We start from the raw sequence: 16,510 nt of genomic DNA, 5'->3' as shown, positions 1-16,510 counted from the left end.
AAAAAATTGTGATCGTTGTTGCTGCTGCTGTCACCCTCACAGGTCACTGCCACAGCCATCGATAAAAACGATGATGATGTAGTACGTTTGTTCAACTTCTGTACGTATGTTGAACTTCTTTTGCACCGTACGTAGCCAACCGTGCTAATCGAAGCTGCGGGGGAAGGAGCTTTCAATTCAGATGATGGCCGGTACCTGCTTGTGCGGCGGTCTGCGCGCCGGTCCGGCGTGGGAAGGCCGTGCGGAGGCGCCTGCACAGCGCCTGCACCTCCGCCTGGCCCGTGACGAACACGAGCACCCCACCTGGCGGCAGCAGGCGGTGAATCTTGCTGACCTTGCGGAACGCCTCGCCCACGTAGTCGTCCGGCGGCGTGCGCTTGTTGAAGTGCACCGTCACCGGGAACTGCCGAGCGTCCACCTGCGTCGCGCGCGACGGGAGATCGACAGGGACACCAGGGACTCAACTAAAACTAAACTAAAAACTAGATATTTTTTAACACGCAGTAGGCTTTCGCGACCAATATTATTCATGATAAAGGTTTTCGGGTTAGATCGCGTTATTTATAAATGTGTCGTAACCCTCCACAACCCGACATGGCCAATCAGTAAAAAATGTGTCACGTTGACAAAAGACAAAATGGTTCACTACTTTAGCCCACCGAAGAGTGAATCCACAACATTTACTATTTTGAGTACTGCGACGTTTCGCTGGTAAGTACACATCCAGCATCATCGGGAAATTTTCCAGAATGGTGAAGCCCTCCACCTGCTCCCGGTCTTAAATAGAGCAGCAGCAGGGTGACGTCACCATTAACCCAATCAGGTGCAGAGATCAGAGGCGGAGAGGTGGGTAGGTTATTGTAATTATATAATAGATTAGTCATCAAATTTTGATCTAAAGCTTTCGTGACTGCAGGGATTCATATTCATGGTTCTTTCGGTAAAGTCACGTAGAAGGGAAATAATAAAAGTATAAAAACAAAAACCTTTTTATTTTATTATTTCCCTTCGACTTGACTTTAGCGAAAGAACCAATAATATATATTAGTAATCAGTTAATTGTTCTGATTAGTAATCAGTTGTTGATGGTACTGTCCAATATAGCATCTGCCACATCAGCCATTAATCCGATATACACCTTCTGTTGATAATTTAGGTAATTCGTCTTTAGTACAAGATACAAGCTTTTTAATTTTGTGTACTGTACCAAATCTTACTTTAATGTTTTGCTTTTGCAAAACACGGTCTAAATTGTCAGTTACTGCTGAGAGATTGTATTTTAATTGTTTTAATAATCATCACTTTCAGCGGTGTTGCTTTGCGATCGAGTTAGATACCTCAAGTAAGGCCCACTGAGGTAAGCAACTCGTTTTCAAGAAGCGACATCGCCACAAATGATAGCTCAACAAAGTGACTTATCCCGTGGACATTTACAGCAGCCAAAAATACTCCGTTTCTAAATGTGGAGGGAAAACCAGAGGACCCGGAGAAAAATCTATACGTCCACGGGGGGAGGAGAGACATGCACACTCCAAATATGCAGCAGGCGTCAGGGTCGGGATCAAACCCACGACCTCCTGTATACCAGGCGAGGTAGTTAACATTTCCTAGCCACCGTAGCGCCCTTACACAAGCATAAGGGCGAGACCAGTTGCAGACACGCACCTACCCTACTTTTATTTCCACTGGTGTATCCGAGCCGTGTCAACGCCGGGGGGGGGGGGGGGGGGGGCCATCACGGTACGGTTGATTTTCCCACTGGCTATATTTGGCGAGCTGAGCCAGAAGTGAACCGTGATTCCTCTGGCCTCGCAAGGCCTCCACAAGTCTGTCTCGAGCCCTGCGAGGAGGCGAGCACCGGGACCGCGAGCTCGTGGTACATCTCAGTTTTTCGCGGCGATATCAACGATTTGGGGCTTCTGGAAGCCGCGCTGAGTTGGCTTAGCACGGGTCCTGGCGGCGCTCAATTAGAGGAAGCTTTTGAGGGTCTTTGGCCTACTCATCCAAACCGACAGGGAGACGGTGCGGATTTTGAACAACAAAAAACTTGCTTTGTTTCACCTGCCACGCAGGGGCGAACGAATCGGACCGTTGGCGTCTGTGTTGCAAGTTCAACGTGCTTGGCATTACGCCACGGCAGCGTCACCCGTGTAATTAGAAGTCAGCTATAATTTGAAGTTGTTAGGAAGACTTAGGTGGCCCATACCGTAAGTGCAAAATGTGAGAGCCGCCTCAGCACTCGAGTTGGTGCGAGGATTGAAGGGGGGGGGGGGTCACCTTAATCACGGGTGGAGGGGAGGGGAAGAGACGCAGGTTTTCCGTGAAGTCCTCAACGCGAAGAGTGGCCGACATGATGACCAGCTTGAGAGGGGAGCCTCGCTGAAACGCAAACCACGCACACGCTGGCTGCTCACACAGCACTACACGCACGGCACCACACGCGCACGGCACGGCTCCACGCGCATGGCACCACGCATGGCGTCACACACGCACATGTGGCACCACACCACGCGCATAAACACAGCGCCACAACATACACGGCAGCACACGCAGTAGTGTACACTTACAACACGGACATCGCACGTGCTGCTGCGCCATTTAGCGCAGCAGCACTTGAAAAATCCCCCGCCCCACCCCCGTCCCTGCCCCACCCCCGCCCCACCCCCGCCCCACCCCCGCCCCGCCCCGCCCCGCCCCACCCCCGCCCCACCCCCCGCCCCGCCCCACACCACCCCCGCCCCGCCCCACCCCACCCCCGCCCCGCCCCACCCCCGCCCCGCCCCACCCCCGCCCCGCCCCACCCCACCCCCGCCCCGCCCCACCCCCGCCCCGCCCCACCCCCGCCCCGCCCCACCCCACCCCCGCCCCGCCCCACCCCCGCCCCGCCCCACCCCCGCCCCACCCCACCCCCGCCCCGCCCCACCCCCGCCCCGCCCCACCCCCGCCCCCCCGCGGCGATCACCTTGTGGCGCAGGGGCACGATGCGCGACAGCAGCCCGATGAGCACGTCTGTGTGCACGCTGCGCTCGTGGGCCTCGTCGATGATCAGCGCGCTGTAGCGCGACAGCACAAAGTCCTGCCCCCGCACAGCCCGCGTCACGCAAACACAACAAAGACAAACACCCCCCCACCCCACCGCGTAATAATAACAACAATACTTTCATTTTATATAGCGTCAGTCATGCCAACAACATCCCACAACGCTGCACATTAATTATATATGAGGACCAAAATGCATAGACACGCGGTTGGCTATGCATGGCGCGAAAGAAGCCCAACGACTACCAAGCAAAATATTTAAAAAAATGACATCAAAACAAAAAGCGCAAACAACAAGAAAGTTATCAAAACAAATAAACTAGTCCACGAGGTCACGTCCCAGCCATAGCAGACTTTTGGGACAAGTGGTGATCGCGAGTAGCACCTATGGAGACCGGCACGGCACGCAGAAGCTGGGGAGCCAACACGACGGCCGACCGCCTTTGTCTCCCCAGTGGTGATATTTTTACACACCGCCACCAGGTAACTCATTTGGGGCCGAATCAACCTAGGGGATGCCTGGGACCGGTACAGTTAATCGTCACCGAATTCGGGTCGCTGGGTTTGTAGGGCGGCACGCTGCAACAGCTCGAACCTCGTCACATTTGTAACGTTTCAGTTTCATTTGTTAGGTGTAGCCCTGTGAGCCATGCGGCTCTTGACTCGGGTGCAACCGCAACAAAACAAAAACATGAACAAGAAAACATCTTAAAGCGACTACACGCAACAGAAAAAAACGTGCGGCGCATTACAACGCTGACACGATCAGCGGGCTGGGTGTGAGCTGGGATTCTTAATGAAGGAGGAGAATCGCTGCTTTTGAAATGAAAGCCTTCTGGTAAAAATCCCAATTTGTAAAGCTGTTTTATGAAGAGCGAGGAAAAGCGGAAGAAATTCCGAGAAAGAAGAGGCACAGAAACAGGACCTAGGCTAGCGAGTCAGGTCAAGCACAGAAAGCTGCGATCATCCGGGTCGGTAAGCGGGATGAACGGTGACCGGCTGTGAAGGACGGTGATGGGGGAGAAGCACAGGCAGGTGCCAGGGGAAGACGACCACGTGAGATGACGTCATACGGTACACGGGAAGTCGGGAGATGACGTCACGCGTAACGATGTCATCGCGAGGCACGCAAACACACAGAGCTAAGGCATTGTCGCTTTCAGTATGGGTTGGAAGGTATTTCAGTCACACACACACACATGTATTTATAGATACGCGTACACCCAGACGTACCTTCTGTACTTCCCGTAGTAAGACACCGTCTGTCATGAATTTAATTTTGGTTTCGGGCGTCACGTTCCCATCGTAGCGCACTTGGTAAGACACAATCCTGCACGGACAAAAACAAAAATCCCTCACTTTAGTTTCACGAGCGATCGGGAAACTGCCTCCAGAGAATATTCCTACGTCTGAGGGTGCTGTCGTAACGTACAAAACTCCGTCTTCACGGCGAGCCACGGTGGAGAGAAAACTACCTCGCCTGGTATGCAGGAGGTCGTGGGTTCAATCCTGACCCCAACACCTGTACATGTGGAATTTGCGTGTTCTCTCCCTTGGTGGCGTGGATTTTTCTCTGGGTCCTCCGGTTTTTCCCTCCACATTTAGAAACATGCCTTTAGAGCATTTGGCTGCTATACATTTCCACACAAGCAATCATTTGTGGCCCCAGCAATACAGCTCAGTGGGCCTTACCTGCTAATATAAAAACTAGTTTAGTTTTTGGCTTTAGAGTACAAACTCTTACTTCTCAAGCCGACGAACGTGTGCGTCGTTGTGCGTCTCGCAGACGCAAGTGAGAGACGGATATTCGTCGGCGGCGGAGTCAACGTCTCACCTGCTTGGCAGATTCATCTCGTGAGCAACGCGGTGAGACAGCGACACAGCGGCGACACGGCGAGGCTCCGTCACACCGATCAGCCCCGTCCTGCCAGCGGCGCGCACACACAGACAATAAGACACTTTCATTCAACTGGAGGAATCCGATGAGCTAGGAAGCTCTTTATTTTTTTTTTTTTACAGAAGTCCAGAGTCACGAGCGTCCGCAGCTCAGAGGTCGCAAACGGGTTTTGATTCCTTACCCGTACCCGGCCGCACCAGGGTCGCAAATGGGTACCCGTACCTGGCCGGGTACGGGTAGCCGGGTATCGGGTAGAGTACGGATATCGGGTACCCGGTTGCGACCTCTGCCGCAGCTGCCCGGCGAGGCGGAGGCTCAGGGGTCAAAGTGCAGAGCCGGTACCGCTAAGACCCTCGGTTTAAAGCCGGGCTTCAGCTGCCCCGTACTTTTATTTTATTCGTGGAAATATTTTCCCCTGGAAAATTCCTTCGGATGGAAGGTCTCGTTTGCGAGAGTGGCCAGGGCGCCCGAACGACGTACAGATTGTGAATACGTGCTGCCACGTACACACTCACGCTCGTCAAACGAGTACCAGCGAGTTGATGGACTCAGCCCAGCTACCAATAACTGCGCATATAAACCACCGCATTTGGGTTTTTTTCTGAATTTGACGAAATCATGGCTGAGAATTTAAATACAAATAAGAATTGGTCTGAATGTCACGTGGGCTGTTATGTCAAAATAAAAAGGCCACGTGAAAAAGTCTTCCAAAGAGATTCCTCATCTCACCGCGCCAATCGATTCCGATGAGTCGCTGGGCATGCCCAGACATGTAATGTGTTACTTACTGCTAGTAGCTCAGCTTATTGGAGAGTATATTTAGTATACTGATGACACTATGTAGTTTATACTTTAGTTTTTTACGTGGTGGTTTAGTTACTGCAGCTACATACTATTAACATTCCTTCCCTTTATTAATGCTACCCCTATCCCCTCCCTTTGATGCTGCTAATCCTGCATAATGCACGGGCATAATATGACTTTGAAACCCCCCGCCCACCTCCTACGCATTTCACAAGTAGTACTAATCACATATCTGCATTTCCCATAAATATGCTAAATTCCTCTTGATATGCAAATTATTTTGTCAAGTCGCTCTTCCCCCTCCAACCCAGCTTAAATATACGCTCCAAGCCTGGGTGTTTCATTCAGACGCTGTCTTCCCAACAGACCTGTTCTTCACCTGAGGACGGCTGCTTGCTTTGTGGCCGAAACGTCGTGAGAATTATTTTATTATGTTTTATTTTTTTTATTTTATTATTTCCCTTCTACGTGACTTTATCGAAAGAACCAAGAAGATCATAAAAAAACGTGAACACACCTGCACAGCCTGTTGGGGAAAGTGCTGTTAGTGAGCACCTATGAGTACCTACAGCACACGAGGGGTTTTGGTGGCCAGCACCACTCCCAGCTACCTTTGTTTCCCCAATGCTATTTGCACATCGTAGCAGGTACTCGTTTAAGGCCAAGTTGACCTAGGAGAGGCCCAGGACCGGTTTAAATATTAGTTACCATGAGCGGGAATCAAACTCAGGTCGCCAGGTTTGTATCGCAGTGCACTAACCGCTGCACTACCGCTCCCAACCACACTCCACGCAAAGATCCCCCCTATAGCCTTAGCAGACTGTTGGGGCAAGTGCTGTTAGCGAGCACCTATGAAGGCCGGCACGGCACTAGGAACTCATCTGAGGCCGAGTCGACCTAGGGGAGGCTCAGGACAGATTCAGACAATCGTCACCGGTGTTGGCCGTGCGCGCAGCGCAGAGCGCACACGCACAGCGCACACGCACTCACCTCGCGTATCCGGCCTCGTACAGGAACTGAGGCAGCTGCGTGCTCTTGCCACTGCCCGTTTCTCCACACACCACAGTCACCGGACTTTCTCCTATTGCCTCCATGATGGCCTGCTCCTCTCCCAGGATCGGCAACGCCAGCCGTGCCTCCTGAAAGTCGGAACAAGATCACCAAGGTAAACCCAAGAGACGGTCGCGCAAGACAGTGATGCGGCATTGGTAGAAGACACGCAAACTCAGAAGTGATTTGCAGCATGTCGGACACCTTCCGCAACTGGACGGGCCCTTCCCCAAATCGGTTTCGGCTTCGTGGCATCTTAATGGTAACACCTTGAACTGCTCACCTGCACCTTGGCCCGGCGGTTCACGTGAACAAACACGGCAGCTTGTTTGGGGAGTCCACACGGCAGCCCAGCTCCCGCACCGCCACTCTCCGCACCGGCTTTTCCCTCTGCCGCCTTCGTGAGTTCGGGGGCCTTCTTCCCCGGCTCAATGGAGGTTGCAGGTTCCCCGTCCGCCGTGCCGTCTGCGCGCGGCTCGCCCATCGCCTCGCCCATCGCCGTGCCCTCCTCCTTAGAACCAGGCCGCTGTGCGACGTCGCTCTCATTGTCCGACGCGGAGCTGACGTCCGACTCCTCCGAGGTCGTGTCCGTCTGGGCGACCTTGCCCTCCTCGCCGTCTTCGTTGTCGCTGTCGTCGTCGTCGCCGCACTTGCGCTTCCTCTTGCCGACCCCGCCTTTAATCGCATTTAATTTGGACGCCGGCAAATCCCCGTCAGCAGCCTCGTTGTGCCTGGGGGAAGGAACAAATCGTCCCATGGAGGGTTGTAAACTCCGACTGATACTCATCACCACCACCTTATGAAGAGGAGAAGCGGTGAATGTCGTGGTTAGCCCATCACAGACGTTACAGCACGGGAGGTGCTGCACGTCCCGCACTGGTGTTATATTAGACCTCGCAAACACTCAGCAGCGAGTGGTAACCATCACCGCACAACCTACACTAAGCTGAGGTTTCGCCGAGATATTCCATGCAGCCAAAATCAAATAACTGCACGAGCCTTCAAATTGTTATTGGGGGGCGCTGTGCATGTGCCAGTGCCACCCTGGCGGGCACCCCCCAACGAAAGCTGCATTTCAAAAAGAGTTTTATACTTCTTCTTGGTTCTTTCGGTAAAGTCACGTAGAAGGAAAGTAATAAAATAATAAAAATAAAACATAATAAAATAATTCTCACGACGTTTCGGCCACAACGCAATCTGAATCCATTCAGACGCTGTCTCCCCGACAGACCTGTTCTCCACCTGAGGACGACTGCTTGCGTTGTGGCCGAAACGTCGTGAGAATTATTTTATTATGTTTTATTTTTATTATTTTATTATTTCCATTCTACGCGACTTTACCGAAAGAACCAAGAAGATGAATCCCTGCAGTCACGAAAGCTTTAAATCGAAGTTTTATATTTTTTCACCAAATTGATCCCAATTTTGCTATTGGCATCACGTCCAGAGACAAAACATCCACTCGGATCTCTCAGATCGCGGTGTGGACCTCCGTGTTAAAGGACGGCCCGCGGAAGTAGATCTCACAGGGCTACCTCTGAGATCCCTTCAAGCGTCCTTGAGAGGATGGCGATCGTAGATCCTTTCAAGCGACCGCTGTTCCACACAAATAGCGGCAGCACTTTCCCACCTCCCCTGCCACTGACATTTATGCTCGTCGCGTGATAATCGAAGCCGACATGTTAATTATGATAGGCATTTTACCTATTTAAGTGCAGGACCGAATTTTATGTGATGTTTTCTTTTGCAATCATTGGTGACCAAGCTACACATTTCCACATAACCCACTTCGTTGAGCTTTCATTTGTCGCCGGGTCACTTCTGAAAAAGAAGCTCATAGCTTAGTGGGGCTTTACCTGGTAAAATAAAATTTACATTTAATTTGTTTCCTTTTTAAGTGATTTGTTTACCTTTCCTCGACTCTGCACTCCGACCGTGTTTTTGTATTGTTTGTTGTTGTTATAACATTCTTACCTGCCCCTACTGCACACCTGTGAAAAATAGCTTTATAACTCATCGCATTCCTGCAGTGTAAACAATGTTCTGCTTCTGATCAACTCGCTACACTTGAGAACCAGATTTAATCTCAGGCGGCTGCATGGGTTTGAACCCAGGATCTCAGCATTGCGGGATCAGCACTCTGACCTCTTGACCACGAGGCCACCTTGAGAAAGCTGCATCGTAAAAATTGCCTGACATGATGCGCTCAATCTCACCTGTGCTGGTGTGCAGGGATATGTGATCCAATCTGCGACGTTGACTGCAGCTGCCTCATTACATCCTGCGTAGCCTGGCACTCGGCCAGTCGCTCCAACAGCTCCGACCTCTGGACAGCAAATACAGCAACAAGAACACCAGACGCTTGTGTGACTCATCGCATCTTTGGCGCAGGGAAAGCAGTGCGTGTATTCTCATCGTCGCCACCACATCTGCATGCAGTAGATCTGGAGACGCTCTGCGGCAGGGGCACCCCTGCGGCAGCTGTCCCTTCGTGGTAGAAGGTGAACGCGACACCAGCCAGCAAGCGGACATTACATTTGGGAAGTGTTGTTGCGATGTGGATTTCCCAATGAAGAAAAGTGCGAGTAACTGTTAACGTGATAATTGTTTTTTTACTCATCTATCTGGCAACAAAACTGACACCTTTTTACAAGGAGTCATGTTTGCATAGACCACAATACCTGCAGTCATAATACAAGTCATAATACAAACAAAAGAACATAACTTTGATAATGTGCACATTATCAGAGTTATGTTCTTTTGTTTGTATTATGACTGCAGGTATTGCGGTCTATGCAAACATGACTCCTTGTAAAAAGGTGTCAGTTTTGTTGCCAGATAGAAGGGTAAAAAACCAATTATCATATTTTTACTGGCAAATGAGGTTCCCATAGTGTAACTGTTAACGTTTTAACTATGATAGCGGCACATAACGGCCTGCTCTTTTTTCGAATGACATCACGGCATCTCTATTACCTTCTGTGAAACAGATGGCACAAATTTCTTGGTTAATACACCAGCAGTATTTACCAGGACTGCCGCTCGGTTCGAACCGGGAACACGCTACCGCTTGGCCACGTCATTCTGGCTGCCCAGGATTAAATATATGTTGGTGCAGTGCCTACTGTGATGTCATGAGTCCTCTAATTACAATCCTCGTTGCAAAAAAGCAAGCGTGTACTGCGGAAGAGAACGACCAAAAAATGTTTTAACTGAAAGCAGATTAAAATCCCGTGACAGATTTGCGTGGAATGGAGTCTATTCTTAGTCTTAAGCCTCACCTTACCATATTAATAAAAAGTGTGCCAAACTTGGCCCTTCCCCCCTCTCCAACCATTATATAAACGGAGTGGTAGCTCCTGCAATCTCTCATTTACTTGATACAGCTGTCGTGGCTGTGACGGTTCCACCTGAAGACGGAAGCTTGTGTTGCCTCCGAAACGTCGTGATTTTTATTTTACTTTTATTAATTTTAATGTTTTACCTACGTGACTTTACCGAAAAAACCTAAGAATATGAATCCTTGCAGTCACGAAAGCTTCAAATCTAGAAAGAATCGCGTGGCTTGACGAGTCAAAGCCAAGCATGACGGAAGCACCTGAAGTTTCTTCTGCTTCTGTTCGAGAACTTTCTCAAGGAGTTTCCGCTGCTTGCGGCTGAGTGGGCGCTTGGGGCGGCCACGCGGCAGCTGAGGAGCAGCGCGAGGAACCGCCGGGGCTGCTGGGAGAACCAGCGGATTGCTGCTGTCCACTCCCTTCTGTCGCAGGACATCGCCTGTAACACATCGCACACACACGTCGCCTGTAACGGATTGCCCATAACGCATTGCCTGTAACGGGATCGCTCACACAAGGCAGCCATTCGCATCAACTCGAAACCAGGTTGCAGCACAGTAAGGCAGCAGGCCTCTTAGGCAGGCGGAGACTCGCGATCAAATACGAGGATAGCAACTGAAGGGGTCAAACACACTCGGTTCAGGACGAAAACAATCGGAGAAAACAAAACCGCGTCGGCAACTGTGTAAAATACAAACCAGAGATAACACACAACGATTTGTTTATAACTACAACGAGTCATGCAAAATTTGTCATTTATAAAAAAAGATGTAAATGACAAATTTGGTATCAATGTCTCTCATGTGTAAATCCAAGTAAATCTTGCAAGCTTTGTTCCATTTTACTCGTCACTCTCCATGTTTCTCATCCACATCTCGTAGCAAGCAGGTGATGTACACACCGATCGAAAACGCAGTCTCATAAAAACAAGTATAACCCATAAAAACAAAGTTTTTCACTTTAAATCCTTTATATGCGTGGCGGCTAGAGTCCTCTCGTCCTCTGGCTTGAGATGGCTGCCACCTATGGGTCAGATGATTGCATTGCACCATTAAGCAATTGGTAATTAAATATAATATTTTTGTCCTAAAATGTGTGAAATTTTTGCATTTTTTTTCATGAACATTAATTGTCACGCACAACGAGTCTGTGTGGAAAATGTCAGCTCGATTGAATCACGGGAAGTGGGTTAAAAAACGACCGAAATATTTGCACGGTTGTAAGCAAGCAAGCAAGCGAACTTAATATAAAAGGATTTAAAAATCACAAATTTTAAAAAGACAAGCAACTCGAGTACCTTGCAAGAAGATGTTACAGTAATCATTAAATCAGGGGACACAGGAATGGTCATGTACCTTCGAGAGTGATCTCCTTGGCTGCCGCGTTCTTGGAGGGCGTGAGACTCTGCGAGGACGGCTGAAGGCGGCCACGCCAATTGTGTCTACGCTTTAGCCGGCCCATGCTGCTGCCAATGCTGCTGCTGTGGGGGGCACACACGTGGGGGGCACGCACGTGGGGGGCAGGCACGTGGGGGACATACGCACGCGGCCACACACCGGAGGACACACGAAGCACATTGCATTCTTATTCTTAGGTTTTTTTCGGTAAAGTCACGTAGGTAAAAAAATTTAAATTTATAAAAGTAAAATAAAAATAAAATAAAAAATCACGACGTTTCGGAGGCAACACAAGCTTCCGTCTTCAGGTGGAACAGTCACAGCACGATAGCTGTATCATACAGCTGTCGTGCTGTGACTGTATGATACAGCTATCGTGCTAACTTAATTTGGAGCTTTCGTGACTGCAGGAATTATTCTTTGGTTCTTTCGGTAAAGTCACGTAATCAACCAGATAGGGTGTTGACTGTTATGTTATCCGACTCTCTGTTGTATTACATTACATTTCTAAGTATACTAGATTTGTGTTTCTATTTAATGCATACCTGATGATGATTGCTTGTGCTGCAATCGAAACGTCGTATGCTAGTATTTAATTTAATTTATTATTTTATCTTTATACGCGACTTTACCGAAAGAACCAAAGAATAAGCTATCGTGCTGTGACTGTTCCACCTGAAGACGGAAGCTTGTGTTGCCTCCGAAACGTCGTGATTTTTATTTAATTTTTATTTAACTTTAATTAATTTTATTTTTTTACCTACGTGACTTTACCGAAAAAACCTAAGAATATTAATCCTTGCAGTCACGAAAGCCTCAAATCTAGAATTACATTGCATTCTTGTCAAACACCAGCTCACGCGAACATACAGAATACATTTATATACACGTATACCACTGTCTGCGGCCGTCTGGAACGCTCTTCGTTCCGATATTGGGAAGCCACTGGAGCTATGCACTTTAAATCCGAATTGAAAACTAATTTGTTTAGAACTGCTTTTTGTGTTTAGTTCGTTGTCCTTCCCCCGCACGGTTTACTACGTACGGTGCAAAGTAAGTTCAACATACATGCTACGTTATGACCCTCTTACTTTAATCCAGTGTTAATTTCGTTAAAGGAATTCGTTTCATATTTGGAAACGATGTTTATTAATTTATTTAACCATGACTGAGCGGACACCAATCATCAATCCGAACGAAAAAAAAACAACCACAATTTATAAACATCCCTGTTATAGATATCCATACTAACAATCCTCCTCTCCTTCTAACTTTCTTCCCGACCTGTGTGATTGAACACAGCCCTGTGTGTAAGCAATGGCCATTCGCCACTGCTTGACCAGTGCCCGTGCCAGGCTACGTGCACTTCGAGGCCACGTAAAGTTAGCGTATTAACCGAAGGCTCACCGGCAAGCAACGGGGCAGAGACCCAGGTGCTGTGGGTTATCCGAGACGATTGTGGTTCATTTTCTTGGTTCTTTCGGTAAAGTCACGTAGAATGGAAATAATAAAAATAAAACAATAAAATAATTCTCACGACGTTTCGGCCACAACGCAAGCAGCCGTCCTCAGGTGAAGACCAGGTCTGTCGGGGAGACAGCGTCTGACCTGGTCTTCACCTGAGGACGGCTGCTTGCGTTGTGGCCGAAACGTCGTGAGAATTATTTTATTGGTTTATTTTTATTATTTTATTATTTCCATTCTACACGACTTCACCGAAAGAACCAAGAAGATGAATCCCTGCAGTCACGAAAGCTTTAATTCGAAACGATTGTGGTTGTTTGAAGCGCCCGCGGCGTTCGAGACACACGTGGTGTCCACACCAGCGGCGTACGGAACACTCACCCGGCACGCCAAGCACAGGCACGGAGAGCACGACGAGGGATAAATCCGTGGACGTACTGAAGACACGGGCGCAGTGTGACTCTCACTGAATCGTCGCCACCGTCATCATCATCATCATGGCCGCGCGGTATAAACTCGAAACTTTGAAGAAGCCTCCTTCCCACAAACCACGCGCCACCCACGTGCGCGCTTCCACGGGGCAGATTGTTTCCCGTGCCGTCCGGGTTTGTTTTTTACGTTCCGCCCAGTCGGTTTGGCGGAGGTTCCGGAAACAAACCGCCGACTGTCGAATAGCGATGGGCGTACGACATCGGCGGTGTCGGACGCCACACGATGTAACAGTGATGTTTAAAGAACGCGGTATCCCGAACGTGATGCTTGTTGCGTGTAAGGAGGGCTTCAGTGATATCCGCGGGGCGATTTAAACTCGGAACCCGGGACCAGAGTGGCCGGGAGGAAGTGACGTGGCACAACTCCGACTTCACCGCTGACGACTTCCGCTTTCACGCAGCAGCAGCAGGCGAAGGTTTTCGCGACCAAAAATGTCCGTTATGTTATTATCCATCATACTCTTATGTTCTTTCGGTAAAGTCACGTAGGTAAAAAATATAATAATAATAATAGAAATAAAATAAAAAATAATAATAGAAAAAAATAAAAAAATAAAATAAACATATAAATAAAAAAAATAGAAATAAAATAAAAAATAATAATAGAAATAAAATAAAAATAATAATAGAAATAAAATAATTAATATTTCCATTATTTCTATTTTTACCTACGTGACTTTATCGAAAAAAAACTAAGAGTATGACTCCTTGCAGTCACGAAAGCTTCAAATCTAGAGTTATCCACAATGTTATGCAATATACATAATATTCAATATTATCCATAATATTATTCAACATTGTCCATCATCACATTATCCAATATCCATAGTTATCCAATATTGTCCATAGGGGCCGTCCATAAAGGACGTCACGCGATTTTGCATGATAGCTACATAATTCTAGATTTGAAGTTTTCTTGACTGCAAGGATCTTTGTTTCTTTCGGTAAAGTCACGTAGGTAAAAAAAAAATTAAAATGAAAACAATTAAATTAAATCATCAACGAAATTTTTTTTTTTAATGAAAACAATTAAATTACATCATCAACGGTTGCTTGTGTTGCTTCCGAAACGTCGTGATTTAATTTAATTGTTTTAATTTTAATTTATTTTTTACCTACGTGACTTTACCGAAACAACCAAACAGTATAGCTACATAACTCAGTGGGGCTTAGTATAGTAAAAAAAGTTTAGTTTTATTTGTATATTTGTAAGTGATTCTAGATTTGAAGCTTTCGTGACTGCAAGGAATCAATTCTAGATTTGAAGCTTTCGTGACTGCAAGGAATCATATTCTTAGGTTTTTTCGGTAAAGTCACGTAGGTAAAACATCAAAATTAATGAAAATAAAATAAAATAAAAATCACGACGTTTCGGAGGCAACACAAGTCTCCGTCATCAGGTGCGACCGTCACAGCCGAATTAGCTGCATCAAGTGAGGCAATGATTCAAGAAGTAATCCCTTATAAGCAAGTTGAGGGGGGAGGAGAGGGGGGGGAGCTCATCAGAATGTGGTGATTTTTGTTTTATTTTATTTTCATTAATTTTGATGTTTTACCTACGTGACTTTACCGAAAAAACCTAAGAATATATTTGTAAGTGATTTGTTTACATCTCCTATACTTTGCACTCCGATCGTGTTTTTATTGCTTTTTGTCGTTCTGACTTGCCCCTTACTGGATATCTGTAAACATAAATAACTTTATAGATCATCGGATTCCTCCTGCACTATAAATAATTCTGATTTTAAAACAATTCGATTCTGTAATCGATTCGCCTTGTAGGGGTGAATCGCGCGGCAAGTAGCCAGGAATCGATCCGCACAGATCGCGATGACGTCGTGTTTACTCGCGCGCGCGGCGCCCGTGACGTCATCGTCTTGGCGCGTGACCACGTGGGCCGGGCCAGCAACAGCTGTTGGTGTGGTGGTGGTGGTCCACGTTGCAAGTGACAGCAGCAGCAGCGTGCTGCTTGGAGGAGCGGTGGTGTCGTGCAGAGCTTGTGGGAGCCTACAGACCAGTCTATGGGATTGTAGAGAGCCTGTGGGAGTGTAGAGAGCCTGTGGGATTGTATAGAGCCTGTGGGAGTGTATAGAGGAGTTTACAGAGTCTACAGGGGTGTACAGAGTCTATAGGAATGTATAGAGTATACTGTATAGGGGTTTACAGACTATAGGGGTGTACATAATCTATAGGGGTTTACAGTCTTTAGGGGTTTACAGTATATAGGGGTTTACAGTCTATAGGGGTTTACAGTCTATAGGGGTTTACAGTCTATAGGGGTTTACAGTCTATAGGGGTTTACAGAGTCTATAGGGGTGTACAGTCTATAGGGGTGTACAGAGTCTATAGGAGTGTACAGAGTGTGTAGGAGTGTACAGAGTCTGTAGGGAGGGGTGGGTGTCTTGCCAAGTCATCTTCAAGTCAGTGAACACACAACACCGGACGTGGTTTCCTGCCGGCGAGGAACCCACAATACTTCCCGCGGTAGCCTCCAAGTGCACCTAGCCTGGCACAAGCTCCGTGACGTCACTTGGTGAATGGTGGGCTGTTGTCAAAGAGCCTTCGTGTTCATCGGGAACCAGCATGCGTCGGACAACGTGGTGACGATCAGGTACAGCATGTGCCGCTACACAACGCACGTGTCACGAGTTCGATTCCCGTTCACGGCTAACAACCAGTGACGATTATCTGAACCGGTCCTGGGCCTCCCCCTAGGTCGACTCAGCCTCAAATGAGTACCTGGTGCGGTGTGTAGTAAACATCGCCGCTAGGAAGACAAAGGCGGTCGGGCGTGGTGCTGGCCACCCACCCCCTCGTGTGCCGTGCCGGCCTTCATAGGTGTTCGCTAACAGCACTTTCCCCTACAGTCTGTTAATGCTATACGGGGGATCTTTGTCTTTATCTGTGTAACTTATGTGCTCGCTATCAGCACTTGCCCCTACAGTTTGTTAAGGCTACACGGGGGATCTTTGTTTTTATCTGTGTAACTTATGTGCTCGCTAACAGCACTTGCCCCTACAGTCTGTTAAGGCT

At 48.1% G+C, this 16,510-nt stretch overlaps 2 protein-coding genes across 4 annotated transcripts in view; one reads left to right on the top strand and one right to left on the bottom strand.

Moving 5' to 3' along the window:
* Window positions 1-14,011, bottom strand: part of DHX37 (DEAH-box helicase 37) — a 35,801-nt gene extending 21,790 nt beyond the window's left edge. The window contains exons 1-11 of one of the 2 annotated variants that reach the window (XM_078612712.1): window positions 13,368-14,011; window positions 11,481-11,605; window positions 10,389-10,564; window positions 9,007-9,116; window positions 7,074-7,521; window positions 6,731-6,879; window positions 4,874-4,963; window positions 4,273-4,369; window positions 2,963-3,076; window positions 2,278-2,379; window positions 196-418 (exon numbers count right to left, since the gene is read on the bottom strand). In XM_078612712.1, the coding sequence (XP_078468838.1) occupies window positions 196-418; window positions 2,278-2,379; window positions 2,963-3,076; window positions 4,273-4,369; window positions 4,874-4,963; window positions 6,731-6,879; window positions 7,074-7,521; window positions 9,007-9,116; window positions 10,389-10,564; window positions 11,481-11,586 (1,615 nt within the window). In that variant the 5' untranslated portion in view covers window positions 11,587-11,605; window positions 13,368-14,011. The remainder of the gene's footprint in view (window positions 1-195; window positions 419-2,277; window positions 2,380-2,962; window positions 3,077-4,272; window positions 4,370-4,873; window positions 4,964-6,730; window positions 6,880-7,073; window positions 7,522-9,006; window positions 9,117-10,388; window positions 10,565-11,480; window positions 11,606-13,367) is intronic. The other variant, XM_078612710.1, reaches the window with a different exon arrangement.
* Window positions 14,012-15,345: 1,334 nt separating this feature from the next.
* SAMD8 (sterile alpha motif domain containing 8) overlaps window positions 15,346-16,510 on the top strand; it is a 32,046-nt gene continuing 30,881 nt past the window's right edge. For both annotated transcript variants that reach the window (XM_078612708.1, XM_078612709.1), the window contains exon 1: window positions 15,346-16,088. The gene's annotated coding sequence lies outside the window, so the exon portion shown is untranslated. The remainder of the gene's footprint in view (window positions 16,089-16,510) is intronic.

Source organism: Lampetra planeri, chromosome 39 (genome assembly GCF_965212315.1).
Source record: "Lampetra planeri chromosome 39, kcLamPlan1.2.h2, whole genome shotgun sequence".
Classification (NCBI taxonomy): domain Eukaryota; kingdom Metazoa; phylum Chordata; class Hyperoartia; order Petromyzontiformes; family Petromyzontidae; genus Lampetra; species Lampetra planeri.
Note: the sequence above shows the minus strand (reverse complement) of the source record. Positions and strands in the feature narration are given on the sequence as shown.